The 21,384-nt window shown below is 48.7% G+C and overlaps 2 protein-coding genes across 9 annotated transcripts in view; one reads left to right on the forward strand and one right to left on the reverse strand.

Moving 5' to 3' along the window:
• Window positions 1-1,189: 1,189 nt before the first annotated feature.
• The window catches only part of TMEM176B (transmembrane protein 176B), a 33,800-nt gene continuing 13,605 nt past the window's right edge, over window positions 1,190-21,384 (reverse strand). The window contains exons 1-7 of one of the 6 annotated variants that reach the window (XM_055284523.2): window positions 10,169-10,272; window positions 6,213-6,421; window positions 3,840-3,950; window positions 3,424-3,480; window positions 2,969-3,196; window positions 1,937-2,056; window positions 1,190-1,509 (exon numbers count right to left, since the gene is read on the reverse strand). In XM_055284523.2, coding sequence (XP_055140498.1) covers window positions 1,417-1,509; window positions 1,937-2,056; window positions 2,969-3,196; window positions 3,424-3,480; window positions 3,840-3,950; window positions 6,213-6,416 — 813 coding nt within the window. In that variant the 5' untranslated portion in view covers window positions 6,417-6,421; window positions 10,169-10,272 and the 3' untranslated portion in view covers window positions 1,190-1,416. Of the gene's footprint in view, window positions 1,510-1,936; window positions 2,057-2,968; window positions 3,197-3,423; window positions 3,481-3,839; window positions 3,951-6,212; window positions 6,422-7,342; window positions 8,011-8,978; window positions 9,566-10,168; window positions 10,274-21,384 lie in introns of those variants that run through there. The other 5 variants (XM_055284517.2, XM_055284518.2, XM_055284519.2 and 2 more) reach the window with 5 other exon arrangements.
• TMEM176A (transmembrane protein 176A) lies at window positions 10,297-14,964 on the forward strand. Of its 3 annotated transcripts, none has more exons than XM_055284525.2 (7): window positions 10,297-10,829; window positions 11,388-11,576; window positions 12,062-12,172; window positions 13,250-13,306; window positions 13,471-13,683; window positions 14,213-14,323; window positions 14,677-14,964. In XM_055284525.2, exons 2-7 carry the CDS (start codon window positions 11,403-11,405, stop codon window positions 14,716-14,718), a joined length of 708 nt encoding a protein of 235 aa, XP_055140500.1. In that variant the 5' UTR covers window positions 10,297-10,829; window positions 11,388-11,402; the 3' UTR covers window positions 14,719-14,964. The 3 variants fall into 3 exon arrangements, with proteins under 3 accessions (XP_055140500.1, XP_055140499.1, XP_055140501.1); XM_055284524.2 differs by having other exon boundaries at window positions 10,320-10,689; XM_055284526.2 differs by having other exon boundaries at window positions 10,339-10,941.

Raw genomic sequence — 21,384 nt, forward strand, 5'->3', positions numbered from 1 at the left:
CTGGACCCTGGGAAATGAGGAAACCAGCTGGCTACACACCTGCTGCTCATCCAAGGCTGGCTCCCCTGGGAAGGGATTCTTGAGCACTCCACACCCCTCAACAGCGAAAGAGAACGTAACATTCTACACTGCAAGCTCCTACATCGGGGCCAGCAAGCTTTGTGTGTAAAAAGCCTAATAGTAAATATTTTGTGCTTTGTGGGCCATTCAGTCTCTGTTAAGACTCCTCAACTCTGCCCTTGTAGCACAAAAACAGGTACAATGTGTAAAGAAATGGGTGTGCTTGTGTTTAGATAAATTTTTATTTACAAAATTCAATGGCAGTTTGGATTTACCCCTCAGGCTGTAATCGGCTGACCCTGTCCATATTCTGAACACACTCCTGTCTCGCAGGCTTCTTTACAAGCCTCTATGTAAAGCACAGGCTGGTGAGGGCCCCAGGGAGAGCAGCACCGCCCTCAGCACAGGCCCCCATTCCAAGTCCTGTGCGGGAGCAGGTCTTGCCCAGCGCAGCAGCTCTGCACTTCTGTGGCGCTGCTCTGCCAAGAGGAAAGGTGCAGGCCCTGCAGCCCATCGGCTTGGACCTGAAGCCCAGCCCTGTGGGGCTGCTAAGTCATGAAACTGACCTCATGGAGACTTCATAAAGCCCCTACCAGCTTTCCTGCCCTTCAGAAATGCTTACATCTATATATTTATATCTTCATATATAAAGAAAATGGAAAAAGTCAAAATCAATTCGCTATCATTTACAATGAAAGGAAAGAAGACTAAGGATGTGTTTATGTGTGTGTGGAGAGAGGAAAAGAGACAGAACCAACACTAATTACTGCAAAACGAAAAAAGAGAAAGGAAGGAGATAGGGAGGGAGGGGGCAAAAATCTCGTTCCATGCTCCACACAGTTCTCTTAAGTCTACAGGCCGAGGCTGTAGGAGCCTAGACAATCTCAGCAGGTTAAGAAGATTCTAGGCCCACTAGACTTACACTTTACACTGAATTGAAGAAAATAATAAAAAGGGGTTTTGCCACCTGGATGTAGAGCGGAACATAATTAAATTTAATCTTCTTGGGACAGTGTTTCAATGGGATAAATCAGCTCCCATTTAACCTCATACATAGCGACACAAAGAAAGGCCTTTCACAGCGCATGAGGTGTATAAACAAAGGGAAACCATATCTTTCTGGGCAAAATTGCTTTTCTGGATTATTATATTTAATCACCATTGTGGAAAATGCAACAATATCTGTTCACGGACTTGAGAACCCCGGAGTGGGAACAGCAGGTGCCAATGTGGGGAGAAGAAAGGAGGAGGGTCTGGACAGCGGCCATAGGGGAGGCAAGTGTGAGGAGCCAGGAGTGGGGGCCCTGGGCTGCCCTAGACAGGGACATGTGGGCACCCCATGGGGTCTTTGGCGGCTCACAGGACAATGGCAGTGGAGGTCTGCTCCTTAGAGGGCGAAGGGGGCACTGAATTCTCCCCCAGTAGGCTCTTCTCTGATCCTTCCTCATTCTGGAAAAAATAGAAAAAAGAAATCCTTAGGGGAAAAGGATGCAGGCAGAGTTAGCATCATAGAACTCAGCAGAAAGAGGAAAGGAGGAGGGAAAGGAAAAGGTGACGGGAAACGCAGATCAGGCAAAAGAAAACAAGGTGGCAGAGGAAGCGGAGTCAGACGAACACCTGGGACAGGGCAGAGGGGAGAGTGGGGAGATCAGAGCAGGGGAGGGCGCAGAGAGGCACAGGGCAGCGAGAGCTGGCCCAGGACCGTGGTGATGGCCACATTCCCCAGACAGCAAAGGGGAGAGCTGCATATGGAAAGAAGCTGAGGGGCACCAGGCCCAGCCTCAGGTTCGGGTGCCCCTGGCCCCGCACTCCTACCTGTCCCACACACTCACCACCCAGACTCACACTGCCCAGCGGCCCCTCCCCGACAACTCACCAGGGCCTGGGAGCTCTGGCCACACAAGTTTCGAAGACCTACTCCCAAGGAAGCCAAGGACACAATGACCTCCAAGACACAGACAGCCAGGAACAGGGCCCGGACTGCTGTGAACAACTTCTGGAGATAAGGGAAGAACAAAGATAGTCAGGTGTCAGCTACTCCAATGCTGCCCACATCACCACCCTCTCCACCCACCCAGGCACTGACTCTATCCAGCTTGCAGCTCCCACCACAGCTGACTGTGTTTCCAGCCACAGCTTCCAACCCGCTGGCTTGTCTGCAGAGTGACCTTATCACTCCCTGTCAAGAAGTGGAGACTATTCCTTCAACCCGTAGAATCTGGAAGGGCCTAGGACTGCTTTGGCCACAGTGAAAGTGACACTATACAGTGACAGGGAAGCCCTTAGCTGGTCTGGCAGCTTCTGCTTTCTGTCTCCTGAAATGCTTGCAACTAGGGTACTCCCCATTGGAATCCAGTTTCTGTGCTATGAGAAGCCCAAGCCAAGTGGAGAAGCCATCGCCGGCTCTTGCTGACAGCCCCCGCTGAGCTCCGGACCATGCAACTGCATCATCTCAGACCTCCAGCCTCGGCGAGCACTTGGATAACTTCACCCCCATCTGACTGTAACTGCATGAGAAAACCCGTGAGTGAGGATGGCTCATCTGAATCCAGCCAACTCACAGCACCGTGAGAAATAATAAGTTGTAATTTTAAGCCATTACATTTTGGTGTGGTTTTTAATTCAGTAATGGAAAACTGGGATACCAACATGCCAGAAAAGCCAGAAGGGTGGCCTGCTATCTCCTCTCTCAAATGTTTCCTCTTTGTTCCTCATCCTCCTTGATTCAGAGAATCTTCGTGTCATGAGGTCTGAGAAATGTCTGTAGCTTACATTAAAACCTCCTGAATGAAAGACCCAGCATGAGGTCCAAGCTCAAAGAGCCTACATCTCTGTCCTCCAGGGCCCCCAGCTCCCTAGGAACAAAGAACTGTGATGGGTCCCCGAAGACTGGACTCTTCCTGCTCACCCTCAGCATCTGCATGTAAGCTCTACACTCCTCCTTCTGCCATTGGATCTCTTGACGTTGCTGCATCCATCTGTACCCAGTGGTAGGGATGACAGAGTCCGAGGGATCACACACAGTGTCGATGTATAAAAAGGGTTCAGTTTGCCAGATGAAGCTATTCACGCAGAGGACAACAGCAGCCATAGCTGTAGCAAAGCCTGCCAGGGTGAGCAGGCTGGATACATAGCCCTGGAAGAGAAAGAGGGTCAAGACACAGGCTCCTTCAATCGGTGAAGAGTCATGAGGTCCCCACCTCAAACCCATCTCCTCTTCCTCAGCCCCTGTCCAGGAAACCCTCTCCTCCCCTCCAAGAAAGACCCCAAGATATTGACAACCAAAGGGCAGAAGACAGATAATGCAGCAGAACTCAGGAGGGGGTCAGTGAACAAGGTGGAGAGAGGGTGTCCAAGACTCACAGCAAGTTTGCCCGGGCACTTCTCATGGACAATGGCCCCAGCTCCTGCTGCGATCACCTGAAAAGAGACACCAGAAAAAGGCCTCCCCTTTACTCTTCTGAATTGGTCTATCATCACCCTCCCACCAGCAGTTCCCAGAATAGCCAATGTGAAGCAGGATCCCAGGGACAGACAAAGAACTTTGACACACAGATAGGATTCCACCTATACCTGCCCCGCCCCTCCCATCTGTCTTCAAGAGAAAAATGGAAGTGACAGGGTTTTAGCTACACCCCAGAGCAGCCTCCTCATGGCCAAAGGCTATTTGGCCTCAGAGACTTTGGTCGCTTCCCCAAAGCCCCAACCGAGATCCATAAGCGCCTTCTTGCCCATCACCACTTGCCTCCCTCCAGGCTCACAGCCTGTTCCTTACTCACCACAGACCCCGCCCAGAAGGCACAGCCTGAGGCACTCAGCACAGTCCAGGGCCCCAAGCTGAGACACACTCCAAGAGCACAACTCACAACCCCCAGCAATATCTGAGTCACCTGCAAGACAGGATGAGAAACCAGACCCCTTCCCGTGAGCCCACGTGCCCCGGCTGCCCCGGGAGCAGCTGCCTGGCTCCTACCTAGGTGGCTCTCCTCTCCTTTTCCTCTGCCTTGACCTCTCTGCAGCTCTGATTCTGGAAGGTTCTGTCCCCTTAAAATCCATGAAGCAGCACTGGCCTGGGTCTCCCCTTACCCTTCTCATAGGCTTGGCTATTTATCCTTCATCAATTTTTCCCAACTTCAACACTTTCTCATCCCACCTGAAGATTCCCACTTTTTCCCCCCCATTCTCCTTCAGAGATCCCATTGTCCCATCCAAACCCCCAGCCTGAACCTGAGCTTCTGGCCTATCCTTTCTCTTCAGATCCAAACACACACTCTTGAGGGCTCTGTGGCAGACACAAAGATGTGCCTCTAAGACCCCCTTCAAGAAAGGGCTTGTTTGATTGCTGACAGCCTGCAGTTGTCAGCTCCTTCCGGGTCACCCTAATTTTTCAAGCTGAAGACACACACTGAGGAGGGCCCCCCAGCCAGTGATTAAGCAAGACAGTGGCTCAAGGGCCATCTTCACCCAGTGTGGAACTCCTGCAGTGGGCAACCTTTGCCTGGGCGCTCCCCACTAGCCTGGCAGAGTCTGCATTGCAGCCTGATGGTTCCTCCTGCCCAATCCTGCTCCCCCTCTTTTCATTTCATAGGTGTCATACCCCAATAAGCCATTCACACACCCAACTCCGACTCAGAAGAGAACTCCTCTTCTTCCTGGAAAACCCAACTGTCACCACCTCCACATCCTACCGGCATCTCGGATTTGTCACATCCAAATCCCCTACTACCACATACACACCTCCCAAATGTCTGCTCCTCCTGACTTTCAGGGCTCCGATCTCCTGGTCACCCACACTTCAACCCTCTGCATGCTGTGGATACCTCTCTTTCCTTATGCCCCAAACCCCTTCACTCCCATGCCATGGAGGTCTGCGAAGGACAGGGACTCCTTTGTCTCCTCACCATTCCTGCTATGATTATGCAAGTGCAGACCCTCGATCCTTCTCACCTGGATGCCTCCTGACTCTGAGGCAGGTTCCTGCTCAGAATCAATCGACAGCCTTCTCACTGTCAAAGCTGATTCAGGACAGACTCCTCACCTGGTCTTTCAAGGTTTTCAGCAATATGGCCCCAAATCACCCATTCACGAAGCCCATTCCCTTTACTCTTAACCATTACAGAACTTGCCCTATGCCTTCTGGCCTCTTTGCCTTTGCTCCTGCCATTCTTTAACCTGGAATTCTTTTTTGTCCATCTTCCACCTCTGTCTATACCTATTCCTTCTCCATTCAGGGTTCTCCTGCCCTCAAGGATGTCAGATGTGCTTCTCCCTCACCTGATCTACCTTTAGTTCCAGTCATTAGTGTAGCTGCTGTTCCTTCTGATGGTCACTGAGTACTTTTAGATATAGCCCAGGGATTCTCTCTGTAGCTTGGCCTGCAGTGCCGAACACATTGCCTTGCACCTGTAGGCTTTCAGTCCATGTGGGATCAATGAAACTGAATTAATAGCCTCTAGACTCTTCTTCCTGTTGCCCTACCTCTGGCTGGGACTGACTCCTCTGCGCCAAAGAGGAGGTTGATTCTTCCTTTTCATCCAAATTTCTGTGGGGATACTTACAACTTTTTCCTACACAGGATGAGATATAAATAGTGATTTCTCATGTCCCTCTCATGGGAATTCAACCCATTTTCCTCTTTTGCATCCTATTGAAGAAGGAGAGTTTCCATTGTGAAAGCTGAGCCTACAAATGGGGTCATTCTTGTCACACTCAACTAAAACAGAGTCGAGAGGCCAGGGGCAAAAAGCACTCGGGGCACAAAATGTTGCTCCCAAAATGTAATTCTCTACAAATCAGGCTGCTGAAGCTGCCTGCTGCAACCTGAAGCCAGCTTTATCTACAGCTTCTGACCTTGCTACAACTCTAGGATTAGTTTTACCCACACCATCGCTCACCCATCAGAGCTCGCCAGCTCCCCAAAACCTACGATCTTTCATGAAGGGCAATATGTAACATTTCTCCTTTTTATAAGCCTCTAACCTTCTCTTTGTTCTAAAGATGTACTGGAGGCCACCTGGTCTGTGTGCATGCTCCAAAATGCAATTCTCTCCTCCCAAATAAAATGTTTTAATTTTGAAGATTTGGCTCTATATTTTAATTGACCTCATCACCTCGTTAATGTGCCCCCCAACCCCGCACCAGCCCAGTCTTACCCCTAGAGCCAGCTGCTCATAACCAATCCTGGCTGTGGAAGGCACAGTGTCCCCAGGGTGAAAAAGAAACTTCTTCAGAGAACCTCCAGCTTTCAGCAGTTGTGTCAAAGCTGACTCCTGGTGGATGTGGACGTTGACGTGGGTGGGCTGGGATGACCTAGAGGCCATAGCAACTTCATTCACAATCACCGTGTTTTGGGTCATCCTGCCTGCCAGGGAGAAGACATATAGAAGTGAGGTCTGGGAACTAGGTGAGGGAAAAATACACAGCACAGGTGAAAGGAGAGAAATAGTGTCTTTGTCAAGATCCCAGTTGGGCACAATGGCTCACGCCTGTAATCCCAGCGCTTTGGGAGGCTGAGGCGGGTGGATTACCTGAGGTCAGGAGTTCAAGACCAGCCTGGCCAATGTGGCAAAACCCCTTCTCTACTAAAAATATAAAAATTCGCACGGTGGTGCGCACCTGTAGGCCCAGCTACTCAGGAGGCTGAGGCAGGAGAATCACTTCAACCCGGGAGGCTGAGGTTGCAGTGAGCTGAGATCTTGCCACTGCACTCCAGCCTGGGCGACAGAGTGAGACTCCATCTCAAAAAAAACAAAAACAAACAAACAAACAAACAAACAGTGTCTTTGTCAAGATCCAAAGGGTCTTCCCAGTGCAGAGATCAGTGTCACTGTGACCTTAGTGATTTTACACATAAAAAAGTTAAGAGCTACAAAAGGGTTTATATACCTTTAAAACCTTATCTTTCATCTTTTTCCCTCAACCACCTATTTGCCTTGCAGATGGAAAGTAATATTATTAGTTTCTTATAAAACCTACCATGACATTTTTGCATACAAAAGTGTGAAAAAGTATTTCTCCCCCCTTTTCCCACAAATAGCAGCATACTATACACACTGATTAGCATGATGCTGTGATCACATGATCATATGTTTTTAGAATAATCCTACATGAGTCCATAAAAAGTGTCAACCTAAATAACAGAGAGAGGCTCTCCAAAAGAAAATGAGATTTATTCTGGAATAGGGCATTGCAATGAGAATATGCTTACCATAGTAAATCATGTGCACATTCAGGGAGGTAAAGGAAGACAAAAGTTTTTAAAGGAAAAAATGGGGAGACTTACATAATCTCTTTGAGATGATCATCCTTGGCTACAAGGATCAATAACAAGGGTGACACCAGTCCAGGGTTAGACAGGCAGTTGCTGGTGGATATCCTCACGGAAGTATTGTTTGTGTAAGGTTGTCATTTTACAGAGTCCTTTGTGATGATTTTTGTTACCAGGTTATTTACACATGAGAATCCTGCCTTGTGGGCTTCCCATTTTCAGATTTTTTTTTTAACTCAAGTGACTCAATGATGATTCTGACAACTTTCACAAAAGCTTCTTCACTCATTTGTGTAACTGCATATATTTTGAGAGTATGAATTCCTCATAATTTATTTAAGTGGTTCCCTATTGGCAGACACTTAGGTTATTTCCAATCCTTTTCCATTACAGACAATGTGGAATTGGCAGGGCAACAGGAATGTGCATTTGCAATTTTAGTACATATTGTCAGTTATCCTCCATGGAGGTGGTAGCAATTCACATGCAGGAGGCAAACTCTTTTATCTTTTTCCTTTTATATGGGGAAAAATGCATTGATTTTAATCAATTTTACGAAATAAAATGCCCCATTTTAAATGTATATCTCAACGAGTTTTGTCAAATTTATACATTTGTGCGATTACAGCTACAATCAAGATATAGGACATTCCTACGCAGCAATACATTCCCTAAAGCTCCTCCCCAGGAAATACCCCCAACCACTGGCCATGAGCAACCACTGACCTGCTTTCTGTAACGATTTCCATATACTTTTAATCCATGGTTCTCTTTTATTTTATTTATTTATTTATTTTATTATGTATTTATTTATTTATTTATTGAGATGGAGTCTCGCTCTGTCGCCCAGGCTAGAGTGCAGTGGCGTGATCTCGGCTCACTGCCAGCTCCACCTAGGTTCACGCCATTCTCCTGCCTCAACCTCCCGAGTAACTGGGACTTACAGGTGCCCGCCATCAAGCCCAGCTAATTTTTTGTATTTTTAGTAGAGATGGGGTTTCACCGTGTTAGCCAGGATGGTCTCGATCTCCTGACCTCATGATCTTCCCGCCTCAGCCTCCCAAAGTGCTGGGATCACAGGCGTGAGCCACCGCGCCCGGCAGGTTCTCTTTTTAGAGAGAGAGATGGAGTGTTGCTTTGTCGCCCATGGTGGTCTCAAACTCCCGGACTCAAGCAATCCTCCCACCTCAGCCTCCCAAAGTGCTGCAATTACAGGTATGAGCCACCACGCCTGGCCCATAGTTCTCTTATTATGAGTGAGGTTGATTGTCTTTTCATATGTTAAGGGCCATTTTTATTTCTTCTTTTGTGAGCTCTCCGTTCACATTCCATATCCTTGTTTCGTTTTGTTTTGTTTTGCTTTTTTCTATGGAAGTTCTTGATCTATTCACAAAATTACCATTTGTGATATGCGTTTCAAATGTTTCTTTACAATTTGTAGTTTATTTTTTTACCTTGCTTGTATTTTCATACAATGCATATTCTATTTCATTCTATTTATGGTGTCTAGCTCATACTTTTAAAGGACTTCCCTGTTTCAAGATTATAAGATTATAAAAAAATCTTCCATATTTTCTTCTAAGTGCCTTTATGCTTTCAGTTTTCACTTTTAAATGTTGACCATCTGGAATTCGGGAGCTGGGTGACCAACCTTGGCCGTTGGGAGACATGGATCCAAGTTCTGTTACTGTCATTCAGATGTTTAACTTCTGAAAGATACGTTCCATTTGTGGAAAATACATCCTCTTTTTCTCAGTGATTTAAAATTCTCTCCTGAGCAGAAATGAAGTTCCCCTACAATGTAGGCCTATTCCAGTCCTTATATTCTGCCCATTGGCATGTCTCATGGGCTAGGCATCATTACCACAATTTTAACATGGAGCTTAATGCTAATCGGGCTGCTTCATGATCCCCTCGTGTGGTTTTTCTTTCAGAATTGTCATGGCCGTTTTTGCTAGATTACTTCTTCACGTGCACTTTAGAATCAGCTTGCCTGGCTCTAAAATAAATCCTGCATAGGCAATTCTAATGGACATCCTGGCTAAGTATCACAGTTTAAATCAAACATTATTAACAATTCTAATAACACCTCCCATTCGTACGCTACCTACTTTTCAAAGCAGTTTCACTCTTTCACCCACCTGGCCTCCTTGGGGTTAGAAAGGACAAGAGTTAGACAATTCCGCACGTGCACAAAAGAGCTTCAGACTGCTTCCCACAAAAGGAAGCCCAGCCCCAGATTCCAGCCAGACCTTCCCTTGAGGGCCCAGGCCTCGCCCTGAAGGCACCTCAGGTTCCAGCTACCTCCGAGCCCCCAGGACCACCGCTTCCCCCGCCCCACGCCAACCCCTAGATCTGCCTCGCCCCCGCCTGAAGAGTCGGATCTGAACCAGGCCGGCACCACGGAGATTGCCCTGCGGGCCGCCCGACACCTGGTAGGTGGTGGGCTCTTCCCGGCTGCCCCGAACACTTTCCTCTGTCCAGCTCCTCCCGTGCCCCGGGGCTGGGGAAAGCGTCAGGCAGCCCCGCCGCGCCCTGGCCGCGTCCCAGGAGCCACCCCACCATCGGGCTCCAGCCAGGGTCCAGGCATGCAGGCGGCGGAAGGTGGACGGGACGCGCCAGGCCCAGGCCTCTCTTCCCGCTCTCCAGCCGTTTTTCTGGGGAGAAACACCTGCACCTAGCTGTCCCTCCCTCCTACGCGAGTCCTCCTGGAAACCAGGATGGAGGAAGAAAGACGTCCTGTGGACAGGACGGGCGGAGGGGGGCATGGCCCTGGGGACTCCTCATGACAGAGGGTCCTGCGGCAAGAGGGTCTCCCGGGCCACAGAGGCCCTGCCTCACCTGCCGTCCTCCGGGAGCCGGCAGCCGAGCAGAGCGGACAGGAGCTGACCCCGAGCAGGGGAGGGCAGAGACGGCAGATGCACGGGTGGGGACTGCGGCCCCGCCCAGGCCGCGCGGTTTCCCGAAACCAGCTGCGGCCCGGGGGCCCGGCAGGGGATTCCGCCCGGAGGAGGGGACCAGGCGGGAGAAGGCCGAGCCCCCGCGCGCCCCCCTGCGCTCCCACTCGCGCAGACTTGCACGCCGGCCCTGGCCGGGCGGGGCTGGGGGCGAGAACGACCCCACGGGCTTTCCCAGGGCCGTCCGCCCGCGCACCCTCCCAGCTCCCCAGAGCCCAGTGACCCTCGCCCAGCGGGAGAACCCCAGACGGACCCCAGGCCCTGCAGCCTGCCGTGAACCCGAGGGGCTGAAGTTCAGCCCCACCCCCGCCTCCCCTCCCCGCCTCCGCCTCCAGCTCTCAACCCACTTCTCCAGCCGGCGCCCCAGCCCTCCCGCCGCCCGCTCGCAGGTCCCGAGGAGCGCAGGTGAGGCGGCGCCCCGCTCCCGGCGGGCCCCCGGGCCTCCTTCCGCACGCGCCCCGAGCTGCCTCCGCACAGTTGGAGGAGCGTAGGAGGGACCCCACCCAGGGGTGAGACTGCAGGAAGGGGACTGCGGAGGAAGCCAGGTGCGGCCCCGGCCTTTGACCTCCCTCCGCACCGCAGCGCGGTCCTTCACGGGGCAGGGGCGGCGTGAACCCGTCGGGCGTGAGCAGCCGTCGGTGGAGCGGGAGGTCGGCGGTGGGTATCCGGAGCCCAGCCGGGGCGCAGCTGCTGCCACAGGAGCTCCACAGGCAGCCAAGGACTCGGTCCTGTTCCAGAGCCTGCTGACTGTGGAGGGGAGGCCGCAGGAAGAGCCCGGGTGGAGGGGGTGAGGGGTCGGGGTGTGGGGCGCTGCTTGACCCAGACGCCAGGGCCCTGAGAGGAGGATGAGGGGGACAGAGCAGATCTTGGGCGAAAAGGGAGGTTCCCGCAGGCTCAGTAGTCGCCACAGCTCCAGCATGGTCAGCAGCCCCCTCTGCTACACACATTCCCCTCGTGAGGGGGCCAGGGGTGCGGCCCTGTGACCAGGACAGCCATTCATTGGGTGACTTTGAGCCACCACTGGCCCCTGACCTCCCCAACTCCAATGAAATCTGCGAAAATCTTCTGACAGCCCTTCCTCTCTGGTGCTCCCTTCCTCGTAGACTGTGTCCCTGACAATGGGAACAGCCGACAGTGATGAGATGGCCCCGAAGGCCCCACAGTCCACCTACATCGATGTGCACATCCACCAGGAGTCTGCCCTGGCCAAGCTCCTGCTGACCTGCTGCTCTGCGCTGCGGCCCCGGGCCACCCAGGCCAGGGGCAGCAGCCGCCTGCTGGTGGCCTCGTGGGTGAGTGTGACGGCCTGCCTCGTGGGGCAGCGGGAGGGACTCCCCACCTCTGGCCACAGCAGCACTCTCTGCCAGCCTCCCTCTGAACAGGACACCGAGCCAGTCATGTCTTCTTAGAGATGTGATTCTCTGGCCTTCTCAGTAAGAGCCTGGGGAGGGGAGGCTCTGGGCTGAAGGGGTGTGGAGGAGCCACTGGCCACGCAGAGTCCCAGTCAGTGGAGCCCTGAGTCCATCCTTTCCTCTGGGCCAAACTCAGGATGGGCCGGCTCTCCTCTCCTTCCTTTCCCTTCTCTTTTCTCCTCCTCCTCCCTCTTCTTCTTTCTTCTCCTCCTCCTCTTCCTTCTCCTTTCTCTTCTCTTCTCTCTTCTCTTCTCTTCTTTCTCTCTCTCTCTCTACCTCTCCCTCTCTTTTTGGGGTTTTAGCGGTTAATCCCTACAGTGGCAAGTCCACCTAGGAACCAGGATCTTGGGTCCTTTGTCTTTCAGGTGATGCAGATCGTGCTGGGGATCTTGAGTGCAGTCCTGGGAGGATTTTTCTACATCCGCAACTACACCCTCCTGGTCACCTCAGGAGCTGCCATCTGGACAGGAGCCGTGGTGAGTAGAGCAGGACAGTGCTTGACTGCCTGTGAGAGGGGTGGGGCATTGCTCTCCTGATTGCCATCCTTCAACATGGCACCACAGAATGCTGGCAGTCGGAGAGATCTGATTATCTAGGCCCATTCCCTGCCTGTTCAGATGAGCAAACAGCTGAGGGCAGTGGTGGCATGTCCTAGTCACACTATCTGCTCTCCCATACCCTGCCCAGTGCTGCTCCCACCAGGCTGGCCGCCTCTCCCCGCCTTCAACAGTTAACGTCAACTAAGGATCTAAGGACCTGCTCATCTCCAGATACTTGCACTGAGATGGGGAAGGCAGAGCGTTCCAGATAGTATGTGATCCCCCAGGAAGCATCATCTCCCCCTGGTTATTCCCATTGTCCTCCACAGGCCCTGCACACAATGGGAACCCAGGAATTGTTGTCAATAGATGGGTGTGTGCAGTTTGCACAGGAGCTGGGTAGGCTGGTCATGGTACCTACACCCTCAGAATAACACTAAAACACTCATATTTACTGACAGAAGCCGAGAGTAATTACCTTCAGCCAGGCTGTGGCAAAATACCCAGCTTAGTTACATAATTAGCCAAACAGGATTCAGGTCCACCTGTCCACTGGGATATACTAGATTTCCTGTTCTTCAAGCCCAGCTGAGTGGATTATTGGGCACTGTTAGGACAGGCTTCTAGACCTAACAGTGCCCACTCTGTATAGACTCACCCTTCGTCGAGATCTTCTCCAGCACCCCATGACTTTTATCCACAAGATCCCACCATCCCTGGAATTTTCATAAAGCACTTGGTGTTGTTTAAAAAGGAAGGTTTAGAAGGGAAGAGGGGCTCACACCTGGCTTGACCACAAGCTCTTAGGTGTCACTAAAGCAGGGCCTTTTGCAGCCTCAGGAGTTGGATCCAGGCTCCACCCTCTCAGCACTTATCTTACCATGGATAATAAAGCTTAGCATGAAACCTCCGGCCCAAGCTGTGTGCCGGGGAAGGGCCTGCATGGAGGCTCTCTCGTGGGAGAGGACTTGCGTTTCCTGTGCTAAGCCTGCTTCTGGCTCAATCTCTCCCCAGGCTGTGCTGGCTGGAGCTGCTGCCTTCATTTACGAGAAACGGGGTGGTACATACTGGGTAAGTTCAGGGAAGGGCATGGGAGGGGACCAGGTTCAGGCTGGAGGTCACCCCAATCTCCTGCCCTGTTGCAGGCTTCTCTGGGCCTTGCCCATTTTTTCCCCCGACTGGACTCTGAGAGAGACTGAAACACGAAGATTTCTCTCTGCCTCCTCCCTCCCCAGGCCCTGCTGAGGACTCTGCTGGCGCTGGCAGCTTTCTCCACAGCCATCGCTGCCCTCAAACTTTGGAATGAAGATTTCCGACACGGCTACTATTATTACAACAGTGCCTGCCGTGTCTCCAGCTCAAGTGACTGGTACACCCCAGCCCCCACTCATAGTCCAGAAGAAGTCAGAAGGCTACACCTGTGTACCTCCTTCATGGACATGCTGAAGGTAGGTGGCCAAGGGGAAGGGGCAGCAGCAGGTGAGGTAGGGATGGCCAGGCCAGGCCGGGGGCAAGAGTCAGGTTCTCCACCAGAAATAGGTGTTACCTATTCTGCACCAAGCTTGAGTATTGTCACCAAAGACAAAGCATCAGACAAAATAGAAATGGCTCCTGTAGGGTGTTACAGACTAGTGGGAAATACAAGCATTAAAATAATAAGAAATGAACCAATATAGCAAGTGTGCAGAGTACTGCAAAGGTGTTAAATGCATGTTTTCCCTTGATCCTCTGAAGTCTTGGAGGTTATCAGGGAATCAAATCATAGCCCAAACCTGTCACTGTACAAATGAGGACACAGGCCCAATGTGAGGAGTTTCCAGCTGCATTCTGCACACTGAATGCATTGACTTCCCCTCCAGAAGCCACGAACTTGGAGATAAAGGGGTAGAGATTTTCCCAGGTCAATAAGGAGCCTGGGGACACAGCAGGAAGGCAGCTGTCATCCTGGTGCTTATGGCCTTGGCCCTCTGTCCCCAGGCCTTGTTCAGGACCCTTCAGGCCATGCTCTTGGGTGTCTGGATTCTGCTGCTTCTGGCATCTCTGGCCCCTCTGTGGCTGTACTGCTGGAGAATGTTCCCAACCAAAGGGGTGAGTCCCTAAAGTGTGTGCCTGTGTGTTTGGGGCAGTGGAACTGCTCAAAGGAGACAGGAATGGACAGTGTACCGTTTGGGGAGGAGAAAGGGGCCCATGACCCAAGTCCCACCTATTATCATGCCTGTCTTTCTACCCAGTGGTGGCCCAGCCCAGAAAGCCCCTATCCCCAACCAAGTGGCCCCCAAGTCAAAGAGCCCAGGAATCCAGGGAAGTCCATATCCATGCTATGCCTTTGCATCAGTTACCATGCTGCTGATTCTGGTAGCTCCAGAGCTAAGCTGCCCTGGAGGAGAGACTCCACCCTTTCTCTCCCACTCACGATTGTCTTGCCTTTCCTCTTCCCTTAGAAAAGAGACCAGAAGGAGATGTTGGAAGTGAGTGGAATCTAGCCATGCCTCTCCTGATTATTAGTGCCTGGTGTTTCTGCACCAGGCGTCCCTGCATCTGACTGCTGGAAGAAGACCCAGACTGAGGAAAAGAGACTCTTCAACAGCCCCAGTTTTCCTGCCCCCATGACCATGGCCACAGCCCTGCTCCAGCAGCACTTGCCCATTCCTTACAACCCTTCCCCATCCTGCTCCGCTTCATGTCCCCTCCTGAGTAGTCATGTGATAATAAACTCTCATGTTATTGTTCCCAGGTTCTCGCTGAGTTATTCCAGGGAATTTCTCTTGGCTGCAGGAGGAAGTGGAGAAGGAGCCAATGGCAAACCTCCCACAGCTCCCCATCCTCCTGCCTCAGGCTAGAGTTGCTGGTCCTGGAGCTAGAACCTCTTTGAGGCTGATCCTGTGGCTGTAGGTTCAAAGGCCTAGGAATAAAGGATGAACGGGGCTGAGACTCTGAGCCCACTCCCTACCACTAACATTTAAGAAGGTGAATGCTTGGCAATTTAAGAATTAGATTTTTTTTTTTATTGTGACAGTTTGAAAAAATTAAGTAGACAACATAACACTGATAGGACATCCAACAATATAGAAAGGACATCCAACAATATGGCAAAATAGAAACCCTTACAAATTGTCCCATAAAAAACCCTAAAACTGCTTGATAAAACATGAATCATATATTTTTAAATTCATGACTATGAACCAAGAAAAAGATGGAGGCCATCAAAGCCTATAGTAGAAGTAGGGGCAAGAATTCAGAGAATGAAGCCAGTATCTGCCTGTGTCAGTCCCACAACCACCCACATACTCAGTGTTCCACTTGAAGGACCCGCAGGGCTCAGCATGTAGTTGTGTTCATGGCTAAGTTATATTATAGTAAAAGGATACACAAGGTGGGGAAAGAACACATTAGGTGGACTCTGGAAGAATCCGGCACAGGCTTCCTATATCTTCCCACAGTGAGAGGCCACACAGTAACACAGCAGTGTTTCTGCCCAGAGAAACCCACCTAAGACTCAAAGACCAGGGTTTTTATTAAGAGCTGGCCACATAGGCACTCCCTCCACCTGCACAGCTCTTGCAATTCCAGACTCCCAGAGGAAAAGCAGGTGTCCACCTGAAATCACATTATACAGTCTAGGCAAGCTGATAGACTGGAATTTAGTATGCAGGCACACAAAAACACCTTATCAGCCAAGGAACATTCCAGAAGCCCAATTCCTAGAAGACAGCCAAGGGTAGCAAAACCTTGTAAAGGGCAACCCTCTGTGTTAACTCTTTCTTGCACACTGCCCTAAGGGCATCTGCCAACCTCTTGCAACCCAAAACTGCACTTAATAACTATGTGAAAGATAGTAAATGAAGCCTAGAGCCACTTAAGCTGGAGAGTTACAGTGAAGGACCCAGTATAAATCTTCACTTTCAGAGAACAATTGGGAAAAAATCCACTCCATTGAGGGAGATGACAAGTAAACTCTTGGTGAAAGGAGTCAGATGAAGATTCATGAATACAAGCCAGCCCTAACATGGACTTATGGATGGAATTCCCACTCCTTGGATAAACCCCCAAACCCTGAGAAAATAATTTAAAGGTTCTCAAGATGGTAGTGACCCCTGCCACCTGTCAGAAACAAATGCAAATTCTGCTGGAGAAATTTACCTTCAACTAAGCCCTTAAATGATCTGCATGACTATGTTTTTTTAAAGTGAGACAAATAAATAGAAAGCAAAAAAAAGATGATGATTATAAATTAAGTTTACGAGTAACTGCAATAAATATAAATGGATAAAATAGTCCATTTGAACCAGAAAGATAGACTATATTTTTATAAAACTCATCCATATGCTAGTTACACAAAACACAACTAAAGCAAAGATACAGAAAGATAGTAAAAGGATGAGGAAAAAAGATATAACAACCAAATTAGTATGGCTGTATTCAAGAGCATTGCCAGAGACAAAGAGGCCACTCACGGTCAATCCAATCGTCATTCTCCCTTCCTTACTAACAGAAATCCAGTTTTGTTTTGTTTTTAAGTCGCTACTACCAGCCTTCCTTGCAACTGAGGATTGCAATGACCCACACTCTCGGCCAATGAGAAGTCGAGGTAATTCACTGGGAACAGAAAGAATTGGTTGGTTTCCCTACTTTCTGCTCCCTGCTTCCTCCCCTTTTCCCAGGAATCAGGACCCCATACCTGGCACTGAAGAAGCCATCTTGTGGCTACGTGGGTAATAGTCACAGGTTGGAAATGATACAAAAGACTAAGGAGGCTGGACCCTCAACAACATTAACTGAATATGCCCAACCAATCCTGTATACTTACCTTTGAACAGCTCTAGATGACAAAAAAATAAATGCCTTGCTGGCTTTTTTTAAGGAAATTTTTAAATTTACAGTAGCAACAAAACTATAAGATACTTAGAAATAAATCTAGATACTCAAGACTGGTAAAGAAAATCATAAAACTTTATTGAAAAACATTAATGAATACCTAAATTAAATAAAAAAGACATATACTATGTTCCTAGATGAGAGGACTCCATTTTGTAAAGATGGCGTCTCCCTCTAAATTGATGCATAAATTCAGTGCAATCCAAATCAAAATCTCACCAGAGTTTTCTTAGTATGTGATTGGCCAATTCTCAACTTGATACAGAAGATAAAAAAGTCAAGAATGTTGGTGTGTTCCAAGATAGCCAAATAGGAACAGCTCCGGTCTGCAGTTCCCAGCGTGATTATCGCAGAAAACAGGTGATTTCTGCATTTCCAACTGAGGTACCTGCCTCATCTCATTGGGACTGGTTGGACAGTGGGTGCAGCCCACAGAGGGCGAGCCGAAGCAGGGCAGGGCATTGCCTCACCAGGGAAGCGCAAGGGGTCAGGGGATTTTCCTTTCCTAGCCAAGGGAAGCCATGACAGACTATGCCTGGAAAAACAGGACATTCCCGCCTAAATACTGTGCTTTTCCAACAGTCTTAGCAAATGGCACAGCAGGAGATTATATCCCATGCCTGGCTTGGAGGGTCCCACACCCACAGAGCCTTGCTCACTGCTACCACAGCAGTCTGAGATCAACCTACGAGGCAGCAGCCTGGCAGGGGGAGGGACGTTTGCCATTGCTGAGGCTTGAGTAGGTAAACAAAGCACCTGGGGAAGCTTGAACTGGGCAGAGTCCACCGCAGCTCAGCAAGGCCTGCTTTCTCTGTTGACTCCACCTCTGGGGGCAGGGCATAGCCGAACAAAAGGCAGCAGAAACTTCTGCAGACTTAAACCTCCCTGTCTGACAGCTGTGAAAAGAACAGTGGTTCTCCCAGCACAGCGTTTGAGCTCTGAGAACTGACAAACTGCTTCTTCAAGTGAGTCCTTGACCCCTGTGTGGCCTAACTGGGAGACACCTCCCAGTAGGGGCCGACTGACACCTCGTACAGGCAGGTGCCCCTCTGGGACAAAGCTACTGGAGGAAGGATCAGGCAGCAATATTTGCTGTTCTGCAATATTTCCTGTTCTGCAGCCTCCGCTGGTGATACCCAGGCAAACAGCGTCTGGAGTGGACCTCCAGCAAACTCCAACAGACCTGCAGCTGAGGGACCTGACTGTTAGAAGGAAAACTAACAAACAGGAATAGCATCAACATCAACAAAAAGGACATCCACACCAGAACCCCATCTGTAGGTCACCAACATCAAAGACCAAAGATAGATAAAACCACAAAAATGGAGAGAAACCAGAGCAGAAAAGCTGAAAATTCTAAATACCAGAGTGCCTTTTCTCCTCCAAAGGATCGTAGCTCCTCGCCAGCAACGGAACAAAGCTGGATGGAGAATGACTTTGACGAGATGACAGATAGGCTTCAGAAGGTCAGTAATAACAAACTTCTCTGAGCTAAAGGAGGATGTTCGAACCCATCGCAAGGAAGCTAAAAACCTTGAAAAAAGATTAGACAAATGGCTAACTAGAATAAACAGTGTAGAGAAGACCTTAAATGACATAACGGAGCTGAAAACCATGGCATGAGAACTACATGAAGCATGCACAAGCTTCAGTAGCCGATTTGATCAAGTGGAAGAAAGGGTATCAGTGATTGAAGATCAAATTAATGAAATAAAGCGAGAAGAGAACTTTAGAGAGAAAAAGAGTAAAAAGAAACAAAGCCTCCAAGAAATACGGGACTATGTGAAAAGACCAAATCTACGTTTGATTGGCGTACCTGAAAGTGACAGGGAGAATGGAACCACATTGGAAAACACTCTTCAGGATATTATCCAGGAGAACTTCCCCAACCTAGCAAAGTAGGCCAACATTCAAATTCAGGAAATACAGAGAACACCACAAAGATACTCCTTGGGAAGAGCAACCCCAAGACACATTATTGTCAGATTGTCGAGGGCAGCCAAAGAGAAAGGTCAGGTTACCCACAAAGGGAAGCGCATCAGACTAACAGTGGATCTCTCGGCAGAAACTCTACAGGCCAGAAGAAAGTGGGGGCCAATATTCAACATTCTTAAAGAAAAGAATTTTCAACCCAGAATTTCATATCTTGCCAAACTAAGCCTTATCAGTCAAGGAGAAATAAAATCCTTTACAGACAAGCAAATGCTGAGAGATTTTGTCACCACCAGGCCTGCCTTACAAGAGCTCCTGAAGGAAGCACGAAACATGGAAAGGAACAACCAGTACCAGCCACTGCAAAAACATGCCAAATTATAAAGACCATCGATGCTACGAAGAAACTGCATCAACTAACTGGCAAAATAACCACATAACATCATAATGTCAGGATCAAATTCATACATAACAATATTAACCTTAAATGTAAATGAGCTTGATGCCCCAATTAAAGGACACAGACTGGCAAATTGGATAAAGAATCAAGATCCATCAGTGTGCTATATTCAGGAGACCCATCTCACATGCAGAGGCACACATAGTTCAAAATAAAGAGATGGAGGACGATCTACCAAGCAAAGGGAAAGCAAAAAAAAAAAGCAGAGGTTGCAATCCTAGTCTCTGATAAAACAGACTTCAAACCAACAAAGATCAAAAGAGACAAAGAAGGCCATTACATAATGGTAAAGGGATCAACTCAACAAGAAGAGCTAACTATCCTAAATATATATGCACCCAATACAGGAGCACCCAGATTCATAAAGCAAGTCCTTAGAGACCTACAAAGAGACTTAGACTCCTACACAATAATAATGGGAGACTTTAACACCCTACTGTCAATATTAGACAGATCAACAAGACAAAAGGTTAACAAGGATATCCAGGACTTGAACTCAGCTCTGCACCAAGCAGACCTAATAGACATCTACAGAACCCTCCACCCCAAATCAACTGAATATACATTCTTCTCAGCACCACATCGCACTTATTCCGAAATGGACTACGTAGTTGGAAGTAAAGCTCTCCTCACCAAATGTAAAAGAACAGAAATCACAACAAACTGTCTCTCAGACCACAGTGCAATCAAATTAGACCTCAGGATTAAGAAACTCACTCAAAACCACACAACTACATGGAAACTGAACAACCTGCTCCTGAAACTACTGGGTAAATAATAAAATGAAGGCAGAAATAAAGATGTTCTTTGAAACCAATGAGAACAAAGACACAATGTACCAGAATCTCTGGGACACATTTAAAGCAGTGTGTAGAGGGAAATTTATAGCACTAAATGCCCACAAGAGAAAGGAAGAAAGATCTAAAATTGACACCCTAACATCACAATTAAAAAAACTAGAGAAGCAAGAGCAAACGAATTCAAAAGCTAGCAGAAGGCAAGAAATAACTAAGATCAGAGCAGAACTGAAGGAGATACAGACACGAAAAAACCCTTCAAAAAATCAATGAACCCAGGACCTGTTTTTTTGAAAAGATCAACAAAATTGATAGACCGCTAGTAAGATTAACAAAGAAGAAAAGAGAGAAGAATCAAATAGATGCAATAAAAAATGATAAACAGGATATCACCACTGATCCCACAGAAATACAAACCACCATCAGAGAATACTATAAATACCTCTATGCAAATAAACTAGAAAATCTAGAAGAAATTGATAAATTACTGGACACATACACTCTCCCAAGATTAAACCAGGAAGAAGTTGAATCTCTGAATAGACCAATAACAGGCTCTGAAATTGAGGCAATAATCAATAGCCTACCAACCAAAAAAAGTCCACAACCAGACAGATTCACAGCCGAATTCTACCAGAGGTACAAAGAGGAGCTGGCACCATTTCTTCTGAAACTATTCCAATCAATAGAAAAAGAGGGAATCCACCCTAACTCATTTTATGAGGCCAGCATCATCCTGATACCAAAGCCTGACAGAGACACAACAAAAAAAAGAGAATTTGAGACCAATATCCCTGATAAACATTGATGTAAAAATCCTCAATAAAATACTGGCAAACTGAATCCAGCAGCACATCACAAAGCTTATCCACCACAATCAAGTCGACTTCATCCCTGGGATGCAAGGCTGGTTCAACATATGAAAATCAATAAACATAATCCATCACATAAACAGAACCAATGACAAAAACCACATGATTATCTCAACAGATGCAGAAAAGGCCTTCAACAAAATTCAACAGCCCTTCATGCTAAAGACTCTCAATAAACTAGGTATTGATGGAACATATCTCAAAATAATAAGA

Source organism: Symphalangus syndactylus, chromosome 6 (assembly GCF_028878055.3).
Source record: "Symphalangus syndactylus isolate Jambi chromosome 6, NHGRI_mSymSyn1-v2.1_pri, whole genome shotgun sequence".
Classification (NCBI taxonomy): Eukaryota; Metazoa; Chordata; class Mammalia; order Primates; family Hylobatidae; genus Symphalangus; species Symphalangus syndactylus.